Below are 20,312 nucleotides of genomic sequence, written 5' to 3' on the forward strand. Positions count from 1 at the left end.
ATTCCAGCTGTGTACCCAGGCCACTGCATCACTCAGCTTTATGAAACATGATGGAGCAGTGACTTTAATGAATACTTAGTTACTCTTCCAACATTCATATGATGGTTGAACGTAGCAGGAGACAGACGGAGTGAACAAAGCTTTATTTAGAATCAGGTAGGCATAACAATTAAGACCAAAGAAAACTCAAGTTTAGCGGCCCAAAGGCTCATAGTGGCCTTTTACAATCAAGTAAAAAGAAGTCATAATAATAATAATAATATACAGGCAGAAAGCACTGCTCTGTCCAAAGAGAGAGACATGGAGCCAAACCACAGAGAAGAGTTGCATATAGAAAAAGACTATTGCCAAAAGATCAACTTAACAATAAATTATTCTGTATTACAATAAACAGAAGTCATTCGTTACATCAGCAGTATTTATTGCTTCAGATCATTTCATTTAAAGAACGTCCTACACCTAAAACTCTCACCTTAAAGCCATAACATTGTGCAACTGCTGCTCCATCCTCTGATCCTAACATTCCACACCACAGGCACACAGGCACACACAGTGGAGACCGCATGTGTTACCTTTACATTGTTATCCAGAGAGGCAATAGAGTTCAACCGCAAATTGGAATTTCTGAAGTGAAGCATGAAGTCTTTGCAGAGGGTTAAATGTTTTAGTTTAGTCCAGCTCAGGCAGACTTGGGCTTGTTTTCCATATCGGGACCATTTGTTTGGCACAGTCATCTACGTATATCTCTATCTATATATCCCTTTGATTAGCTACAGCAATCAAACAGTTGCTGTGAAAAGACGGTCGGATATCAACACATCCAGTTTCACATGTCGAAGCCAAACAGAACCAACTCACACACTCACTTGGGCCTTTACACAGATTTGATAACAGGCTTCCTATATTAATGGCCGATCCATATCACTGTTTGCTCTCATTGTTCCTCTCTAAACCTGCTGACTGTGATGTTTTCCTCTTCACACCACCATCATTTACTACCATTGACTTTAGATTATGACAAAAAGTTATTATTCTCAATGCATCCAAATATGTATCAAGATAAGTTTATCATTAAAGCTTATAGAAACAACGCAATGATCTAAAAAATAGATTTAAAAGCATAATATATTCTGCCTAAACTGCGGAAGCTCAAGCTATTCTGCTCATTTCTCATGATCCAGTCAATGAAGCACTAGACTAGCGTAACACTGTGCTGCTGTATATGCATAACATAGAAGCGGACCTTACCGGCTTAGTGCTGCTCTAACAGCAGGCCTATATACACACACCATCCCTTATCTACACACACCATCCTTTAACTACCACCCCCCACACACACACACACACACGCGCGTTTCTCAACATGGTTACATGGAAACAGAAGCTTTGACTCTGTCCCAGATGAAACTTTGACACAAACAGACACAGACACTTAATCATATTTATGAAGAATTGTCCATTCCAAGTTGTGGGATAAAAGGAAAAAAATCCAAAAAGAAAGGAAATCTTCTTAATTTCAGTTCTTGCTTTTGGAAAAGAGATTTGCAGGAGATTTCAGTGCATTCATAATGAGTCATCACACTCCAAAGGCAACACATTTAGCATGGCTATTTGTCTGCTTTTAACAAGGAAGCAAAGTCCTATGAGGCTGAGCCTGAGCCTCAGCCTGAGCCTCAGCTCAGCGTCGCAGCCAGGAAACTCTGGCCCGTTTGTACAATGCAAGAGTTACAAAGGTAAAAGCCAGTTTAGAGTCACAATACACTAAAAAAATGTGTTTTGCATAACATTTGGACTTGCTGTAGTTCTGAACACTATCTACACTCAGAGAATAACTCAAATGCTAATTGGAATTTGTGAGAAGACTGCTAAGGGACTGGAGTTCTATTATGGGATGCAGTCAGCCACCTTTAAGGTTAAAGTCCTACAGAACAAACTCAAGGTGTAAATGGCAGCGTTTTCTGTGGCTGTGCACATGCAGAAGAACTAAAACACACATCTATGATAGAAGCTTAGAATTATTCTCCACTGCGTTCCAGTTACGAAATCCTGAAGTGTTAGGGAGGAGATGTGGAGATGTGGAGCTGGCCTGGAGGTTAATCAGCTCCTTTGATCACCGGTTCCCTGTTGAGATAAGTGGCCCAGTACACCAGATTGAAGGTTCCAAATAGCACGGGAAAGACAATCCTGGACATCTTGTCGATCTTGCTCACGCTGTTGTAAGTCTTTTTGGGGTCTGCTGCCTTGGTCTCAGAGGGTTTGAGCTGCACAGCCGTACTGTTGGAGATGGTGGAGATGGAGGCGTCCTTGGTGAGGTTGGTTGTGTAATTCACACCCGCCGAGCACGTGTTGTTTGGTTTCTTAGACAAAGCCAAAGGATCCTTCTTCTGTAGAGTAAAGAACAAATGACTTTTATTAAGCATTTAGACTAATATACTGTTCTGTAAACCTTATTTCAACAAATGTTTACTTTTAGAGGTTATAGATTATTGTTATCCATGTTTGGAACACACACACACACACACACACACCTTGGGTTGCTGGGCTTCCATGGCCTTCTTGCCGTCCCAGGCCCAGCTCCTCTTGGTGAAGTAGTTGACTGTGGCAAACTCGATGAGAGCAGAGAAGACGAAGGCGTAGCAGACGGCGATGAACCAGTCCATGGCCGTGGCGTAAGCCACTTTGGGCAAGGAGTTCCGAGCACTAATGCTGAGAGTGGTCATAGTCAGAACCGTGGTCACGCCTGGTTAGAGAGCGAAGAGGGAACAGTAGAGCAGAATAGAGTTCAGTGAAGTTCATTAAATAAAGAAACATCTTTAGTCTTGTGTTTTAGTTTTCATACAGCTTCAGTTTCAGACACTATCTTACTCTGTCAGTAAATCAACAGACTTGAGTGGTTTCTCTTGCTGTGTGTTTGTGTCATGTGTGTGTGGCTCACCAAAGACGGTCCGTGCTGGCACAGACTCCCTGTTGAGCCAAAAGGAGACCTGGGACAGGATCACAGTCATGAAGCAAGGCATGTAGGTCTGGATCACAAAGTATCCAATCTTCCTCTTCAGATAGAAGTGAGCCATCATCACGGTGTATTGACCTGTAAACACAGAGGAGCAGCTGTGGGACACTCTGGATACAGACTGATATAGTCATTAGCTGTAGAGTCAAACTTGTAAAATGCTTTGCTGTAGTTGAAGTTCCCATGTACAACAGCAAATGAAGACATTAAGGTCTTAACTTCACTGACGATGACAGATATGGAAACGGTGTGAAAATGTGAACGCCTCCTTTGACATTAAATCGGTGCAAAATCGCAAATTTGTCACGTGTAAATTCTCTAATGTGGTTTGTGTTTTCCTTTAACCTTGTTCCATCACTGTCTGTCATGTTGTGAAGGTCTGTAAGATTGTTTCTGGTCAAACTATTAACTATTATTATTTAATTTAATTATTATTTAAAATAAGTGGTAGTGAAAAGCAAAATATTACATTTAAAGCTTTTTCCTAAAACATCCTGTGGAGCTGTAGAGTCTGCAAACTACAGAGAATCCACAGCTGACTGTTGCTTTCTCTTGGCAAAATCGGATTTTTCTGTCTCGCTAATCCCTCGTCACAATCTGCATCCTGTATCTCTCTCTCACTCTCTTGCTCTCCCTCTCTCTCTGCCGCTCCCTCTCTCTCTCTCTTTCTGTGTGAGTGTGTGTGTGTGTCTCTCTCTCTCCAACACACGGTCCATCTCATCCTGTCAGGCAAGGCCACACTTGATTGGGGAGCATACGACAACATTCAAAGCGATTCGGACCTGTTGTGATTAGGAGCAGGTGCACAGATGACTGAAGCAGAGGGGGGCTGAGCCGGACCAGAGAAGAGTTTGGATGGTGTGTGTACTGCTGGAACCAACATGTCCTTAATGAGGAGGACACCGGTGCTGCCTACACTCCAATGACTACTAGCCAGCAGCCCTGGTGTGAGGCGGGACGGCTGGGGGAAGCCCACTCAGCATCGACTGTCTTCTATGCTGGGAAGTGGATGGAAATCTCAAAGGCATGAAAATGTGGTTTTGGTGGATTTTACTGCTTGGTTTTTGGAGCGTCTATGGGGAACTGCCATTCATAGCAGAGAACAATGCAGCTATGTTGGTCAACTGGTGAGTACAGAAGAGAAACCTCACTCCCTACACTGAGGAGTAACTGTTGATCTGTGTGACATACATACTGCTCTCTGTTGTGATGGAGCTGCACCGGTGTGTGTACTGTATATCACAACTAATCACAGCCTTGCTTTGCGTATTTTCCATTATGTTCGGCTTAACCTACAAGGTCAAAGGTCATCCTCACACACAGTGAGCAATTCGCCGAGCTATTCCTGGCACTTTAAAGAGGGTTTGCACCTCAGATTAGCGGCGCTAATTAAGGCCATGCAGGCTCTGTGCTTCCTCTCTAAACTGAACGGGTCGGAGCAACGTGGCTGTGAAAGCGGTGGCACAGCTCAGTTTGTATCTATATATGACAACCTGTGAGTTAATCTGAACTTGCTGGCCGTCCTGGATGGAGGGAGGACAGCTTGACAGCAGAGTCTTCCACCAGCAGAGCCATCAGCAGACCACTACAGGATTTAGTCCGGCTTGCGCTTAAAAAGCTCTGTGGCGTACTTAACAGTATATGTTTAGTCCTAATACATTATCCAGCGTAAACACCATCTTCCCCCAGCAGATACGGGTTAAAGCAACTTTCTGTGTGTACATTACAGATCTAGAGTGGGAACCCCTCCCTATCATAACTGCCAACATACTAACAAGCAGCAGAAATGTATTATCGTACTTCTTTACATAACAGTATTAAGCAGATGCCGCTCGGCCCCCACGTGTCTCAGGGGCAGCGGCCAATCGGCTCGCTGTGACGTCACTCAGTAAAAGCACAACTGATGGGCCTGCGTACGGATTAACCCTGCAGAACCAATGGCTCAGACCACGGATAAGTGATTTTTCTCTCCCCCTTCTCTTCTCCTGTCAGCCCTAGAGACAGCTGGCTGTGTGTGGGAGGCATTCTCAAATCCTTGTGGTTCATTCATTGTCTCTATCCAGCTTGATTTGAAAACATTTTCTTCTCACAACATCTTTGGATGGCACACACACACACACACACACACACACACACACAGTAATGACACAGAGCTGAATGATGGGGTGAGGTGGGAGCTTAACGTCCCCTCATCCAGGAGCTGCCATGTAATTCATGTTTGGTGAATACAAATAACAGAGTAATATGAGTGAATGAAGGGAGGAGGATGGAGATGACAGGCGGGGTTAAACGTGGCCGTGGATGCACAGGTGGCAGTGCTGCTCTGCCTGGTTGTACCTCTGCTGGTGTAGATGTCCTCTGTCCCCGCAGTCTGACCGATCAGGAGGTACTGATTGAGCCTGGAGCCTTCCTCTGCCACAACTACAGACTTGGCTGCTCCCAGAGTCCATGTGTAGACAACCTCAGAGACCGGATAGGCATCTAGAGAACACACACACACACACGCAAACAGTCAATATTCAGAATAAATACTGAGTCTGTCAATACACAACTCAATTCAGGTGTAGGTGCTGAAGGAAATGAAAACAAAAAAAAAAGTGTGGAATCCATCAAATAGACTGAACCAATTTTCCCATTAATGTCGGTGCACATGCACTTACTCTAAGGTGTTTTTCAATAGGTTTAAGTGATTTATTATTGGCACAGAATTATTTGCAAAAATAAGTCGTGTCATTATGTCATGTGGTGGATTGGGAGCGTTTGGCTCGTAAAAGAAACAAAAGTGGCCCCTAAGTTTTTACATTAATCTATAATATGAAGAGTTTTGATCATATAGAGTGACAGCAGTAATGATTGTTCATCATTTGGTTTCTCCTCTGACAGCTGTGCAAAGAATCCATAAAGGAATATCTTAATATCTTAATACTACATTACACTTGAATGTTGAGCCCAGTTCATTAGACAACAAACAGAAAGTTCATTCCTACAAAACATTTGATCTTAAAAAGTTGCATTAAGGGATTTTCATCACTACAGACAAACACAAACTCAACAATGAGGATAATTATACAATGGTAGATGTTTGTGTGGCTCTTATGGAACCTTCAGTCATCAGTTATCTAAATGGTGCCGCTCTTCTTCTACCAAAGACATGTGGTGGCTGTGCAGCACAACACTTGACCTTTCACCCACTTTCCTTCATTATGCAGAGATTAACTTGGTGTCACTGTTAAGAGCCTCAGTTTGAAGCTGTTGAGTGTATCACAATATGCAGATGTCACTAATGCTGTGATGTATGTGTGAGTGTTGACACCGTTCAGCTTGTTTACCTTCTTTTAGATTTGAGATGTAGTCACAAACTCACAGCTATACCGAGTTTGCCTTTGCCTAATTCACATGTGGCTCTGTCTCTAAACACACACACACACACACACACACACACCCACACCCACACACACAATGTACAAGTTCATTTTAAAAACAAGAAAGCTTTGCAAAAATGCAGAAACGTCTCCCTCTCTCATAGCAACAATGCCACAGATTGACGCACTAAATCTGTGTGTGTGTGTGTGTGTGTGTGTGTGTGTGTGTGTGTGTGTGTGTGTGTGTGTGTGTGTGTGTGTGTGTGTGTGTGTGTGTGTGTGTGTGTGTGTGTGTGTGTGTGTGTGTGTGTGTGTGTGTGTGTGTGTGTGTGTGTGTGTCACTCTCTGTCCCAATCATACTTTAGAGTGCAGTGTCCAATCTAACAGTATTGCATTAATCCAACAACTGTGGTGTTAGAAGACAGCAATTTAGATTGACCCCAGTCTAGTGTCAGTCTGTGGATTATCATCTCAAAGACACTCTGCGTCGTCTCAGCAGCCTCAGTAGAGCTGCTCTCTCTCAGAAACACACTTCTGAACTCTATGAGAAGCACTGCATGCCAAGAAACGCATCACTGACAAAATGAGAGCATGTGTGCTGTTTAATCAGAATAAAAGATTTTTTGGACCCGTTTCTCAAAATTCAGGCCAAAACAGAACCTTTTTTTTTTTTTTAGATTGTCCCAGATTCTAGGAATAGAATTTGGGGGATCAATCCAATCTGTGATTAATCATTGATTATTGTTTTATTATTCATTGTATTACTTCTATTCTAATGTAGGTCAGTCTCTTACTGGATGATCGTAAACATACAAATGTTATTGTGTATCATTCAGCAAACCCACAAGAACGACTGTGTACATGTGAGGCCAGGGCTCAGAATGGAGGAGCGGTCAGCGGAGCGGTGTTAGCACTGGAAGGTTCCTCCTTCAATTCCAGGCTCCTCCTAATGAGCCTGTTGAAGTGTTGTTGAGCAAGACACTGAACCTCCAGCTGCTCCTGATGTGCAGGCTGGCACCTTGCATGGCATCAATGTGTGAATGTGAAGTCAAAGCTGGATGAGTACAGTCCAGCATTTGAAAATTAATGAGGGACAAAAATGAATTCCACCCCACAGTTTCTCTTTGAGTTCATGACCCATCGCTCGGTTCAGAAGAAGTAAGAACGGGTCGATATGGATCAGAACTGAACAAACAACGTCTCTTTTTTTTAGTTGTTGCTCTTATATAGGCACCGTGTTTTTACCTTTATGGCTTATTTTCATCTATTGATTCAATCATCATTCATCCATTTTTGCTCCAGCTCCCTAAACTGTTTATAGAGAGGAGGATCAGCATTTCTCTTCAGTTTGCTTCTGCAAGGAATCTTATTTCCATTCCATCAGTTGAATTATGTTTAAGTAATAACTCACAATAAGGCACCTGCAAGGGAACTATAATACATAACACACACACACACACACACACACACACACACACACACACACACACACACACACACACACACACACACACACACACACACACACACACACACACACACACACACACACACACACACACACACACACGCGTACACACACAGCTCAACACAGTATGGACCACTTCCACCTTTGTCGCAGTGACACGTGACCCTGTGACTGCAGTACACACACATCTCTTTGTTTAGCTTACCTCCACTATGACATCATAGCTTGTTACCTGAATAATTTTGAGGACACTCATGCCGGCGACTTGTGTTGCCGTGGGAACCATAACCATAAAAATGTTTGCTTTCCAAGAGGTATGCTTATGTCTCAACTTCAGTTATGAACTTAAGTTTGTCACAGACACAAACCTTGGTGGTGAGAAGGCCCAGAGGAGCTGTGAGGCAGCAGAGCAGAGTAATAATCCTGCTTTACAATGTAAATCACTGCTTACAGTCAGGCTAAGATGGCAGAAACACACTGACAACTTACTGAATATCACTGCAGTGCAACACAAACAGTAACTGTAACTGTTCATAATTACAAATCACATTATTATGTTAATGTTATAATTTATGACTCCATTCTGAGTGATAAAAGTCCAAACTATAGACATCCTGTAGCTGTGACTGAGCCTGAGTGAGAGAAAGATGATCCACAAGTCCAGAAGCTAAAGATCTTATTATCATTTATAGGTTAAACTGTTAAAGTACAAGAGAATGAATCAGAATAAATGTTAATGTATCATAGTTACACTACAAAAGTGTATATTAATTAGAACAGTTGCTCATTGTTTGATTGAAAGAGAACTCATGTTTACAATGCTGCAGGCTGGAAAACTCTGCAATGAATTCATTTATGAACCTGACTACGTCGTCTACATTTGTTGGAATTGCCACCTCCAACCTCACACACTCACACACTCACACAACATCCAGAGTGTAAGTGAGTGAGTGAGTGAGTGAGGGAGTGAGGGAATGTGTGTGTGTGGTCCTCTACAGCCCCGTGTTTTTAATGAACATTCAATGTTTCATTAATCAGAGAGCAGAGATTTTGATCAAACATTAACCCTTTGAACACTGGCTTTCCTCCCCTCTGACTGACTGAATACAAAACAAAACAACTCTTGTGATGTTGTCAAAGCAAATCACCTCACAACTTAATAATATTAACAATGAAAACTGAGTCAGATTAATGTTTTGGATCTTCAGTCAGATTTCAGTATATTTGTCCATTTGCTCTGAATGCTCCTGGACTGTGACCTCTACTCAACCTCTGCAAAGCCCCATAACAAGGTGACATGTTGTTATGAATGTGAGGTCGTGAACAAAATGCTGATGTTTCTGCTTTGGCTGGTAACAGGAGCAGCGGATGTTAGTTTGGTCTGAGTGTTAGTCCAAGCAGAGAGGAGGATGCTGATTATACAACAAGTAGCTTAAGCAGTCTTAGCTGCTAAATATGCAGACCAACTGTGGTGATAATTAACAGTCATGCTTCCTTGGTTGCTATGGTGATCCTGTGTTAGCCAACATGTACTTCGTGATCCGTGTACTTGTTGTCCTGTTTTGTGTCATGGTTGTGTGTAGAAGCAAGGGTGGCAACTACACAACCCAGAATATCAGAAGGAACATTTTTATAGTGTGATGGGGATGAAACACCTCCACAGCTGTGACCCTGTGGGTGTCACACACACACACACACACACACACACACACACACACACACACACACACACACACACACACACACACACACACACACACAGTCACAGCCTTCTCACACTTCTTTCAAAATGAAAGTATTCACACAAAGGTAGCTATTTCTTTCAAAGCTCAATATTCTACTGTGTGTGTGTGTGTGTGTGGGTGTGTGTGTGTGTGTGGGCGAATAGGAGGATAATTGTGTTCCCTTTTGATTGTAACCTTAAATTCTGTGTGCACTGACTCACGCCCACACCTTCACTTTCTCATCTGCACTTAAATCCATTAAGCATGCGTTCTAATTTGAGGCTTCAGCAAAGTTACCTCAGAAAAGTAATATTTTCAATGGAATGAACTCCATGAACTAGACTCAGAGTTAGAGAGACAACCTGGAGGATTTGACTGAAGGGAGGGATCTGCTTGTTACAACTGTTTGTCCTCTATGCACCGGAAACATACATATATATTAATATACATACATATACATATATAATCTGTTTCCTGTATATCTGTGCCAACATTTAGACTCCAGAGTGACTGGTTTGAGGTGCTGTCTCTGTGAGGTACCATCTGGAGGAAGAGGCTCTTTTCTGATGGCTCATCTGTCTCAGGACTAAGCTGGTGTTTGATGTGTTTCATGTGTCTAAAGTGAGAGAGGTGTGTAGGCAGGTGTTACATGTTGATGTGTGAGTGGCTAAAGGACTCAAGGGGGAGAACTTCCTGGGTGCATGGGGTCTGGGCACACATGAACACACACACACACACTATGTTAGAAGATAGAAAATAGGTAAATAACCAAATGGCCACTTTTTTAGATACACCCATTCAAAACAATGCATCCTACTTATATAAGACGGGTGATGTTGGGTGAGTACAGGTGTGTGTAACAAATATAACTGAAGGAAGTGACTCATCTATGTGAAACTTTAATTCTATCTATGCTTATATACATAGAGATGATTCAAATATCTAATCATCTGTTCAGAAGCACTCAGAGTTTGACATTTGTAATGATTGTTGGCAGCTTTTCTGCTAACACACTATTTCCTTTACCATATACTGATAAAGTGCTGATAAATTAGCTATCTCTCTTTTTGGGGGGGGGGGGGGGAGCGCTGAGGTGTGAAGAAGTTGACAGCAAAGGGGGAGAAAAACTGAACAACAGCATAAAATGAGAGAAGAGGCAGAAGGAGCAGAGTGTGGAGGGAAGACAGAGGTGATGGATAGAGACAAACAGAGCATCACAGAGGTTTAGAGAGATCAGAGAAATGAGACCTGTAGCTGAATAATCATCTGTGACTCTGAGGTCAGACATTCATCCAAAGACATCGGCATGGGGATTGATTTTCAAACTAAATGTGCGCTCATTACAGCTCATACCTCTTAATCTAAAGAGGTTCCCTCGGTCCAACACTCAGATCTTCATAAATCTTCTACTTGATTGATTTCAGTGGTGCCAAAAGACACCCGTATGTTTTCTGGTGTAAACAGTAAGAAAGCCAGAGTGAGCACATTATGACTATGATGTTCCTCAGTAAAGGATTGATGGAGCAGGCGGACGGCAGTGTTGAGTCCATAAGAGGTGATTAACACACAGAACAGGACAGGTCTAGCTTTGAAAGCCTTGTGCTGAAGGGTGAGTGCTGTCCATTAGGTCAAAGGATTAGTTAGAGTTAATGGAGTCAGAGCAAACCGGCTGTACTGCACCGTGGTAACTTTCAGAGCTTATACCCACACGGGACATCACATGGGATGTATTCTTACACCAGGACATAGAAATGATCCTTCCTACATACATATATGGACTTCATGTACTTCAGTTAGTGTTCTATTGATTCTGTCTGTGGAAGTGAATCAGATAGTTCCCTATGCTGCATGTGCTGGACTGACAGAGGGCATGTTGTGCTTCACTCAAGCAAAACAGAACCAGAAATGAAAATAGCATCACTCCACAGTGAAATATGTACATGATGTTCCCTTTACAGACGACCTTTAAAGGACTATACCACTGTTTGATATCCATAACTAAAAATAGAGCTGTGCCTGAGCATATTCATATTTTATTTTTTTTAATATAAAGCAACTTTCCCACCATCTGGACAGCCATTGATTTACAGTCAAATTTAATCTAAAAACTCTTTATGAGACAATTCCACTGCATTCATTCTAGTCAAAGTATAATGAGTATTCAAGATGGAATGTTGACAGAAATGTATGCAGACTTGATGTTTGTTTAAAAACACTAAATAACTAAAGCAAGTTGTTTTTGCCGACTGCGCCCGAGAGAAAATATAAAATCAATTACATTTATATATATAAATAAGTGCTACTGTCTACATGGACAGATCAGAGGCCATCAGGTGAGGAAATACATGCAGACTGAATGTATCCCACTTTTCAGTTGCATAATCTCGATCTGTTACTCAGGGTAAACACAGATTAATGCCAATTTCAAGGTAATGATGGTGTTGATTGTCTTAATCAAGTAATGATGGCGTTGATTACAGCTTTAATGTGCACACCAATGTCCTGAGTGAGCGAGGGAGCTGATTGGATCTGTAAGATATCAGGTAGAGAGAACTGACTTGTTTTCATGGTAGCTGAGGTATTTTTGGACAAACACACACGCACATGATTCTGCTTCTACAACAGCGAGATAAGAATCATTTAAACATCTGCATGTAAAAACTTATCAAAGCTGGCATCAAATGCTATTTTCCTAAATCTTTCATAAAAAGATATTGATATTACTGGAGGTTAGGAAACATGAGCGTTACAGAGTGTTTCCAGCTCTGACAGGCCAGCAACACTTATTAACCACCTTGTTTGATCTCCCGCTGTCACTGTTTCACTGTCATTTACAGTCAAATTTTGCACAAATCTTTATGTGAGCACACCAAACATAAATCAAGACATTCCTTATAAAGTTACAGCAAATATTTTTAAACCATGCATGGTCCCTTGCTTTCCCTCTGGGGGTGTGACTGCAAACAGAGCCAGAGAAGTAAAGCTCTTTTCCTATAAGGGGCGGTAGGCTCTGCTGCTGACACCAAGCTGGTAAATTTGATGAAAATGAACCATAACATAAGATAAATCCAACGAGAAGCACGTGAGATGAAAGTTCAACACTGTGAAATGCCTCTCCCTTGTAGCGGATGCTGCTGAAAACGGACCCTTACCCTTTAGCAGCTCTACAAGTTCTATAAAGCGTTGGCAGCTTGTCTCTAAATGCAAGAACTGTTCACATATTGAGATAAATGGGCAATAGGTGCGCTGAGTCAGGGGGTCAGGGGTGTTAAAGAATCCAATGTGTGTCAGTTGGGGGCCTTCATGAGGGTCAGCACACGTCTGAAAGGAGAACAGAACCTAAAAGGGCCTATGTTCACTCAGTGTGCATAGTGGTGTGGCAGCAAGTAAGAGTAGAAGTGGGCAAATGTGTTTTTGGACATTAAAGCATTGCAAAGGTTTGAAAATAGAGCCCTACATGGACATAGGAACATGTGAGTCCATATATGATGAAGTCTCACAGTCTCACAGTCTCATTGAGTTACTTTGATGATCTCCTTCCATGTTCCCCCCTGGTGGGCTGACAGAATCAGGAGTGGGCGTGGTTAAGTGTAAGGACAGCGAGCATGCAGCATGGCTTTGCCTCTGAGCTCAGAGACGGCTAAGGCCTGGGATAACCCACACGTCAGCTGCAACAGGAAGACCTGAATGTTAATCTTCTGTTTGCATGTCAGGAGCTCCCCAGGTATTTTTGACTCGAGGCGAGCTGTATGCGGCGACCTAACTAGCTTAGAGGGCCTGGAATTGGATTGTGCAAGGTTAACTGGGTGTTAAGGGTTGTGTGGGTGTGTGTGCGTGCTTAAGTGTGCAAGTTTCAATACAAGCACAGATAAGCGCACAAGTGTGTCTGTCTGTGAGTCTGTGTGTGTGTGTGTGTGTGTGTGTGTGTGTGTGTGTGTGTGTGTGTGTGTTTCACATATTACTCACTTCATAACTTCTAATGTCATGTCTTCCAGAAACGCGTGTCTGTAGATTATAGACATGTTTATCCTGACCCTTTCCCTTTGTTACTTGATGATATTACAGACTGTATGGGAAAACAAAGAGAAGTGTTCACTCACAGCTTCCAAATTTCAGGGGACAAGCATGGGCGTCCATAGGGAAGTCCTCCAGCTGCATGGGGCATTCTGCTGATATAGTTAGTCTGAAAGAATAAAGACATTAAGATCACATCAATTATCCATCATGCATCACAATTCCACTAAATGATGTGACCTGGTCAATCATTGGGGTCTATATGTTGGTTGCGTTAGTTTTGCATTCAAACATGAATAATGAATAGAAATCAGCAGAAATATAAAGTTGAAGCAGAGCTGAGCCACAGGGCAATAAGCCACTGAGCCAGCAGAGGGACCCATGATGATCCTTATCTCTAAAATTAGCTTGGGAATTATTTTATAAGAGCAAGACTGCCACCTGGCTGTGGAATCACGGTAAAGCACTTGCATTTGCTTTTTATGAACAAAAACAGAAACCCACAGCTCTAATCCAGGAGCTCTGATGCAAAAAAAAAGGCATCAGGAAAACTCCACAGCCTGATCTAATGCTGCCCTCTGCTGGCCAGACTCTGAACAGCCACAGCTCCAGAAGCTTATCCAACTCAAATATGTTTAATGTAAGTAAATACAATTACTTGGCTACAAAAAAGAAAGAAACACAACAAACAACCCCTCTGGTGATCATTATGCAAATTTAGTTTAAAATGCATTTCTCTGTATATGTCTGTCAATTTTGTATTCATATATTAACACACAATGCATTTCCACTTGATAACAATAACAGCTGCAGTCATTCATTGCCTCCGCTGATGGAGCTTGTGTCTCTTAAATCAATGTTTATTTGAGATGAATTTCAAACAAAGAAGAGTATTATTGAATAAATAATGTCCAGGTCATCAGTGTGTGTGTGTGTGTGTGTGTGTCTGTGCAGCTTTACATAGGCTCTCAATTAAAATGACAAAAATATAGATTTCAAGTATGATTTTGAATTGAAATGTGACGTTTATGCTGCTATAATATAAAGCAAAACCTCTAATGCATGTAAGTATAAGATCACAGTGAGATGTATTTGTATAAATGCAGTGATGTGTATGAATGAGAGCTCCACTGTGATGATGTGTTCATGGTAAAGTAACTCAGGCGCTGTACTCGTTATGTGAAGGACCGATGAGGCAGAGTGATGCATGCATACAACGTTTCCCTAATAACCTTTTTCCCAGAACACAAACGCATTAAGAAGCCTCTGTGAAACCGTTCTAATGGCTTGAACTGTTACCAAATGCACTGTGGATTTGTAGCAGTTTGAAAGTCAGTGGATCAATAGTCGTTTTTGACATGCACCCACATCCATTTCCTCTGACTTCCCTCGTTAATATTTCATTTGAATGATTCGCCGTCCAGATAAGACGATGACACAGCACTGAAATGAAAGCAATATCAGAATGTATGGAGATATAACAGTCCAGGCTGCTGTGTGTGTGTGTGTGTGTGTGTGTGTGTGTGTGTGTGTGTGTGTGTGTGTGTGTGTGTGTGTGTGTGTGTGTGTGTGTGTGTGTGTGTGTGTGTGTGTGTGTGTGTGTGTGTGTGTGTGTGTGTGTGTGTGTGTGTGTGTGTGTGTGTGTGTGTGTGTGTGTGTGTGTGTGTGTGTCTTTACAGCGTGGACATGACTGATATGTTGGAAGTGAGAGCAAACCATCACACTACAGAGAGCTCTTAATCCCACCAAGCCTTCAAAAGCCATTCTGAACACTAATCTGCCGTGGATTAGTGTAGTTTAGCGAGAGAAAACGAATCACTTGTCAACTGGTAAGTGACCTTTAGGTAAACCGTTTGCAAAGAAGCTCAAGATCTGTTTGTTGGGCCTCACACCTGTGCAAAGTGTGTAGGTCACACTAATTGGCGCTGTGCTTGGAGTCGTCTAAGTAAAAAGTGGCTGCATGGTGGGAATGTGGTGGTGAATGTTACCGACCGGATCGTTTGAGGAGGAGAGGAGGCAGCAGACGCAAACTACAGGGTGTGGGGTCAAAATACAGGAGGTGCTTTTGAGTTCCTGTGACCTACAGTGCACGAGGACAAGTTGAGTTTAGATGACGCATCAATGCACCACTAACACATACACAGGGTGTGTGGGATGTATTAGTGCAGCAGCGCTCTTAAAAGCCATTACCAAACAAATAGAAGGGGCTGAGTGATGTTTTTGTCATTTGGATTTTAATTGGATTAAACAACATTTCTAGTAAACGGTTATGATACAGTATTTCACTCGTAAAGCTGAGTTGCAGTATGGAGTGACTTTGGGAATGCTTACCTCATTGTGTAGAGAAGAGTTCCGTCATCTTTAAGCCTTAGGAGCTTGTTGGGCGTCGTCATGTTATGTGCAATGGATTTTTTCCCGTTGAGAAAGAAGGTGTCAGGGGTCCAGATCTTACTGGCCAGCAGGTTGTTCAGGGGAAGCATCTCCATCGGCCCTTTGAAGCAAAGCCTCTCGTCTTTCCAGCTTTGCCGAAAGAACACGTCGATAGTGTACTCCTGCAGAAGAGACCACACAGTGAGGGCAACCATTGTGGCAGAAATAACACTGAGGACGGGAAGTGTGGTTGCTGCCCACAGAGAAGAAGACGGGCCGGGTGGTGCAGCAGCTCATAAACACAGCATGGACAAGAACAGCATTTCTATACATCCATGCCCCAATTAAAGGTCTTAGAAATAACCTAAGAAATCATTACAAGCTTCTCTGCTGCACTATGGACTCTAGACTGCAGATATGGACTGGAAATGTAGGAACATAATATGGATGATGTAGAAATAGAGGGGCACTCCAGCATTGTTACATATCAGATTCAGGAGGTGTCATGTGGAAGCAGCAGTGTAAAGGCTGTGTGTTGGTAGAGATGGAATGAGGCCCAGCACAGACTGAAGACCTGAAGGAGCAAACAAGTGCCTGGTGTTTTAGTGTAAGACTGTGTTTAACTACAACACACTGAGATTAGTGTGAGGTTGTTATTATCCTACATACTGATTTGTTGAAGAGAGTGTTTCAAACTTTGTTGTGAGCGTCTGAGTCTCTCCAGATCCAGATCCCAGTGTTCTTTGTCTCTTAAGTATCATTTAAAAACATAATTGAATAAAAGTTTCTTACCATTTCAGTGTCAGAGACAGGACCGAAGCTCGTGACGAAGATGTTGGTTTTGATCTCCGTCACCTTTTCTGTAAGAAACACAGAACATTGACAGATTTGACAGTTTTCCCTTTTCCATTCTGATGAGCCGAGCGAGTGTGAGCTGCACTTCCTAAATATAAAGACTCCATTCTCTGACACTACAGGAGTTAAATGGGGACAGTAACCCTATTACAAGAGGTTTCTTTCTCTGGCTTTTATAGTGCAATACATCACAGGCGTGTGTGTGGAACATTGTCAAAGCTGCAAAAGGTGAAGTTTATAGGCCTGCAGGAACAGATTCATTAAGGAAACCCTTAGAACAGGGAAGATTTATCTCTGATTAATCCGGCTCAGGTTTGAATCTGCTGGCCACTCACAAGCTTTTCAGGAGAGGGCCTTAGAGAGAGACGTTTTCACTCAGTGTGCACCGCACTGCAGCACGGGAGAGTAGAAGAGGATCAGTGTGTATCTTTTCTCCATTAAATTCAGACATTAAAGTAACATAATGTGTTTAATATATCAGCTTTATGTTGGAATAAATACTTTTAAACTTTACAAAGTTATGCGGAGAATGCAGGAAAGTCAGACTCCAGCGTATAGAGAGTAAAGATGAATGACAGGACACATTGCAACACAGCTCCGCCCATTAAAACATCCTGGAGTATCTTTACAGCTAAATGAGTAAACTAACTTTATGATTAAATGTATATAGCAGCCAACATTTAATTGACAGAGGTGTAATTTTATTTAGCATCCACTTCTCCTGCTGCAGCCCCTCCACCCTCACACCCTGGACCACCCTCAGCACAGACACAACATTAGGGAACGCACATCTGGACAACTAGTGCAGTAATAACAATGAACAGAAATAGAAAAAATGATTCTCCACATTGCTGCTCGTCTCTTTCTGTATTTCTGCTGGACGAACTAAATTGAAACGCCGTCACCTTCAGCTTCTACATTGAGAACAATGAAGGGAGTCGTGGTTTAATGAAGGTGGCAGCAGCACTCTGCCCGTCTCACTGTGTGTTTAATGGTGACATCACGCACTCAGGATGCACGGGCACAGTTTGAGGAGAGAACAAAAGGGTTGTATTCTTTTCTACAGGCTCACCTCCCAGTCCAGGGCGGAGTCGGTTGTCATAGCCGTCCAGCAGTCCGTCCAGGATGCGTGTGAATATAGTAATGTTGTCATTGAGTTCTGCCTCTTTGGGAGTCCCAGTGAGCTCTTGTGAGAGGCTGCACACACACACACACACAAAGGAATCAAGTGCACTTTGCAAATGACGACTTCAGAGAAAGATGATTCAGAATAAAACAGAACAGCTTCATTAAACAGGAGTTAGCTGTCAATCATTCATGCCCATATTACAAACCACTATGATCCATTTTTTTCCAAATATGTGCCAACACGTCTGACAGAGTAGCAGCGGTCAGTTTCAGTTTCTTACCTCAGACGGCAGGTGATGCTCACAAGCAAGACACAGATCCACAGACTCCTCATTGCAAAGCTGTAGCACATTCCATCGCCCATTCCTGCAACAACACAGGCTCACTGTTTCACCCAGCAGTCTTCAATTTGGAACAGGATTGTGTATAGAATGTCAGGGCGATTCTATATAAGATTCAATAACCTCTCCCTCTGAAATCCCTTTGTGATATGGAGTAATGTGCATTCCCCCACAGTTACAGTAGCGTTGTTCTCTGTTACTACACGCCTTCACAGCTCTTGTAAACCTTTATTATGCACAGATGTTACTTCACATCAACACATGCAGGAATATGCTGACAGCATCAGAACAGCCAATGCAGCATGTTCACTAAATGTATAGTTGTCACACACACGCACGCACGCACGCACGCACACACACACACACACACACACACACACACACACACACACACACACACACACACACAGATCCCCTTTGTTACATTTTGTTGTAGTTCCCAGCGAGGCACCAATGGACAAAAAGCTGCAATAGCTCTGAGTCCAGTGTGTGTGTGTGTGTGTGTGTGTGTGTGTGTGTGTGTGTGTGTGTGTGTGTGTGTGTGTGTGTGTGTGTGTGTGTGTGTGTGTGTGTGTGTGTGTGTGTGTGTGTGTGTGTGTGTGTGTGTGTGATTAAGGTCTCTATAAGTTGATGACTTCTGACAGAGCACCTAGGGCTGCACTGAGCACAGAAACGCGTCTACCTGCAGGATCTCCAGCCAGCCCTCAGTCCTCACACGCGAATCCCGCAATCCTGTCTGCACCACAGCTGGACTCTCCACATAAATCCCCTCTGTGGTGGTGCTGCTGTGCCTGAACGCACCGCCCCCCCCCTCGCCCCCCCCATGCACCGCATATATCCCCCCCGCTTTCACGACTCACCCACAGCCCGCTTGTAGCTTGTAACGCCTCCTTCTCCTCAGCTACAGAGGACGGAAAGTGTGAACCGCTCTCTCTCTCTCCTGCTTTCATCGCCATCGGCCAGCAGCATCCCAGCGTCCTTTTCTCCTCCAGTGCCCACACATCCCACCGCGGCTCACACTGCCCGCTGGCCTATACAACAACAATACCGCTGCGTTGCACACACACACACGCACGCACACACACACGCACGCACACAGCAGCCAGCCGACCAAAGCTTACCACACAAGACGATGCGCAGTCAAACTTCACTCTGCGTGTCTCTCCGTGGATGTGACGCGTGGTTTGGAGCGCGTAGAGTGTGTTGGCATCAATTGACAGAGACTTCACCTCTGTGCGCGCACCCGGAATTCATATTGTATGACATGTAAGAAGAGGAAGAAGAAGAAGAAGAAGAAGAAGGAGAGGAAAAGCAGCTGTGGGTTAAGATGTGGATCTCTGTGGAGGGGTTTCCCGACACTTGTGCTGACTGATCATCCTTTACTTTGCTTGATTTGTCTCCGGAGGACGCGACGAGCTTTGCACAAAAAACACAACAGGAAATAAAATCCAATAATGAATCCAAAAGGCAAAGTGCGAATGCAAAATAGACTTGGTGTGAATGAGTGGAGATGGACGCCTGCGTGCAGTGCGGGTGTGTGAGCGAGCCAGCAAGGCGGTAAGATATACTGCCCACTATGAGAGAGGGAGAGAGAGAGGAGAGAGGGAGAGGGAGAGGGAGAGTGTGTCTGTGTGTGGGAGAGAGAGAGAGAGAGAGCAGGGGAGGGAGAGAGAGAGAGAGAGAAAGAGAGAAAGAGAGAGCAGGGGAGGAAGAGAGAGAAAGAGAGAGAGAGAGAGATACACACACTGAGGGATCTCCACTACAGGAAAAATTCCAAAAGTCATTGCTAATCTTTTCAGGATATCCTCACCAGCCTCACATAGTGCAGCAGATAACACAGTGTGGAGGAATGTTGTTGGGGAGAAAGCTCAGTAAAGTGGCTTCATGTTGCAGCAGAATCTCTACAAGATTCAATCACAACGTGTTTGTCTGTAATTTGTCATTCGGGTCCATTTTCATGTGGAACGGAACTCAACGGAGCAAATGTGTGTGAAGTGGGCAGAATAGCCTCAATGCTACGTGGCTGCTGTGTGTGTGTGT

At 43.2% G+C, this 20,312-nt stretch overlaps 1 protein-coding gene across 1 annotated transcript; it reads right to left on the reverse strand.

The window, feature by feature from the left end:
* Positions 1-179: 179 nt before the first annotated feature.
* Positions 180-19,834, reverse strand: gabra5 (gamma-aminobutyric acid type A receptor subunit alpha5). Its single transcript, XM_076148665.1, has 10 exons — positions 19,394-19,834; positions 18,213-18,297; positions 17,876-18,000; positions 16,741-16,808; positions 15,910-16,130; positions 13,665-13,747; positions 5,348-5,491; positions 2,936-3,088; positions 2,529-2,740; positions 180-2,384 (listed from the first exon to the last, which is right to left on the reverse strand). The coding sequence occupies exons 2-10, from the start codon at positions 18,293-18,295 to the stop codon at positions 2,094-2,096; spliced, it is 1,380 nt and encodes a 459-aa protein (XP_076004780.1). The 5' UTR covers positions 18,296-18,297; positions 19,394-19,834; the 3' UTR covers positions 180-2,093.
* Positions 19,835-20,312: the final 478 nt, after the last annotated feature.

Source organism: Genypterus blacodes, unplaced genomic scaffold, assembly GCF_046128005.1.
Source record: "Genypterus blacodes isolate CSIRO-AG114 ecotype Tasmania unplaced genomic scaffold, CSIRO-AGI_Gbla_v1 ptg000041l_1, whole genome shotgun sequence".
Classification (NCBI taxonomy): domain Eukaryota; kingdom Metazoa; phylum Chordata; class Actinopteri; order Ophidiiformes; family Ophidiidae; genus Genypterus; species Genypterus blacodes.

Excerpts from the sequence above, each read along its gene's own strand:
- gabra5 (XM_076148665.1), bottom strand. The coding sequence starts at position 18,295 with ATGGGCGATGGAATGTGCTACAGCTTTGCAATGAGGAGTCTGTGGATC. Across the intron at positions 18,001-18,212 it reads AGCATCACCTGCCGTCTGAG|CCTCTCACAAGAGCTCACTG; the intron begins GTAAGAAACTGA and ends GTGTGTGTGCAG. Across the intron at positions 16,809-17,875 it reads ACTCCGCCCTGGACTGGGAG|AAAAGGTGACGGAGATCAAA; the intron begins GTGAGCCTGTAG and ends TGTTTCTTACAG.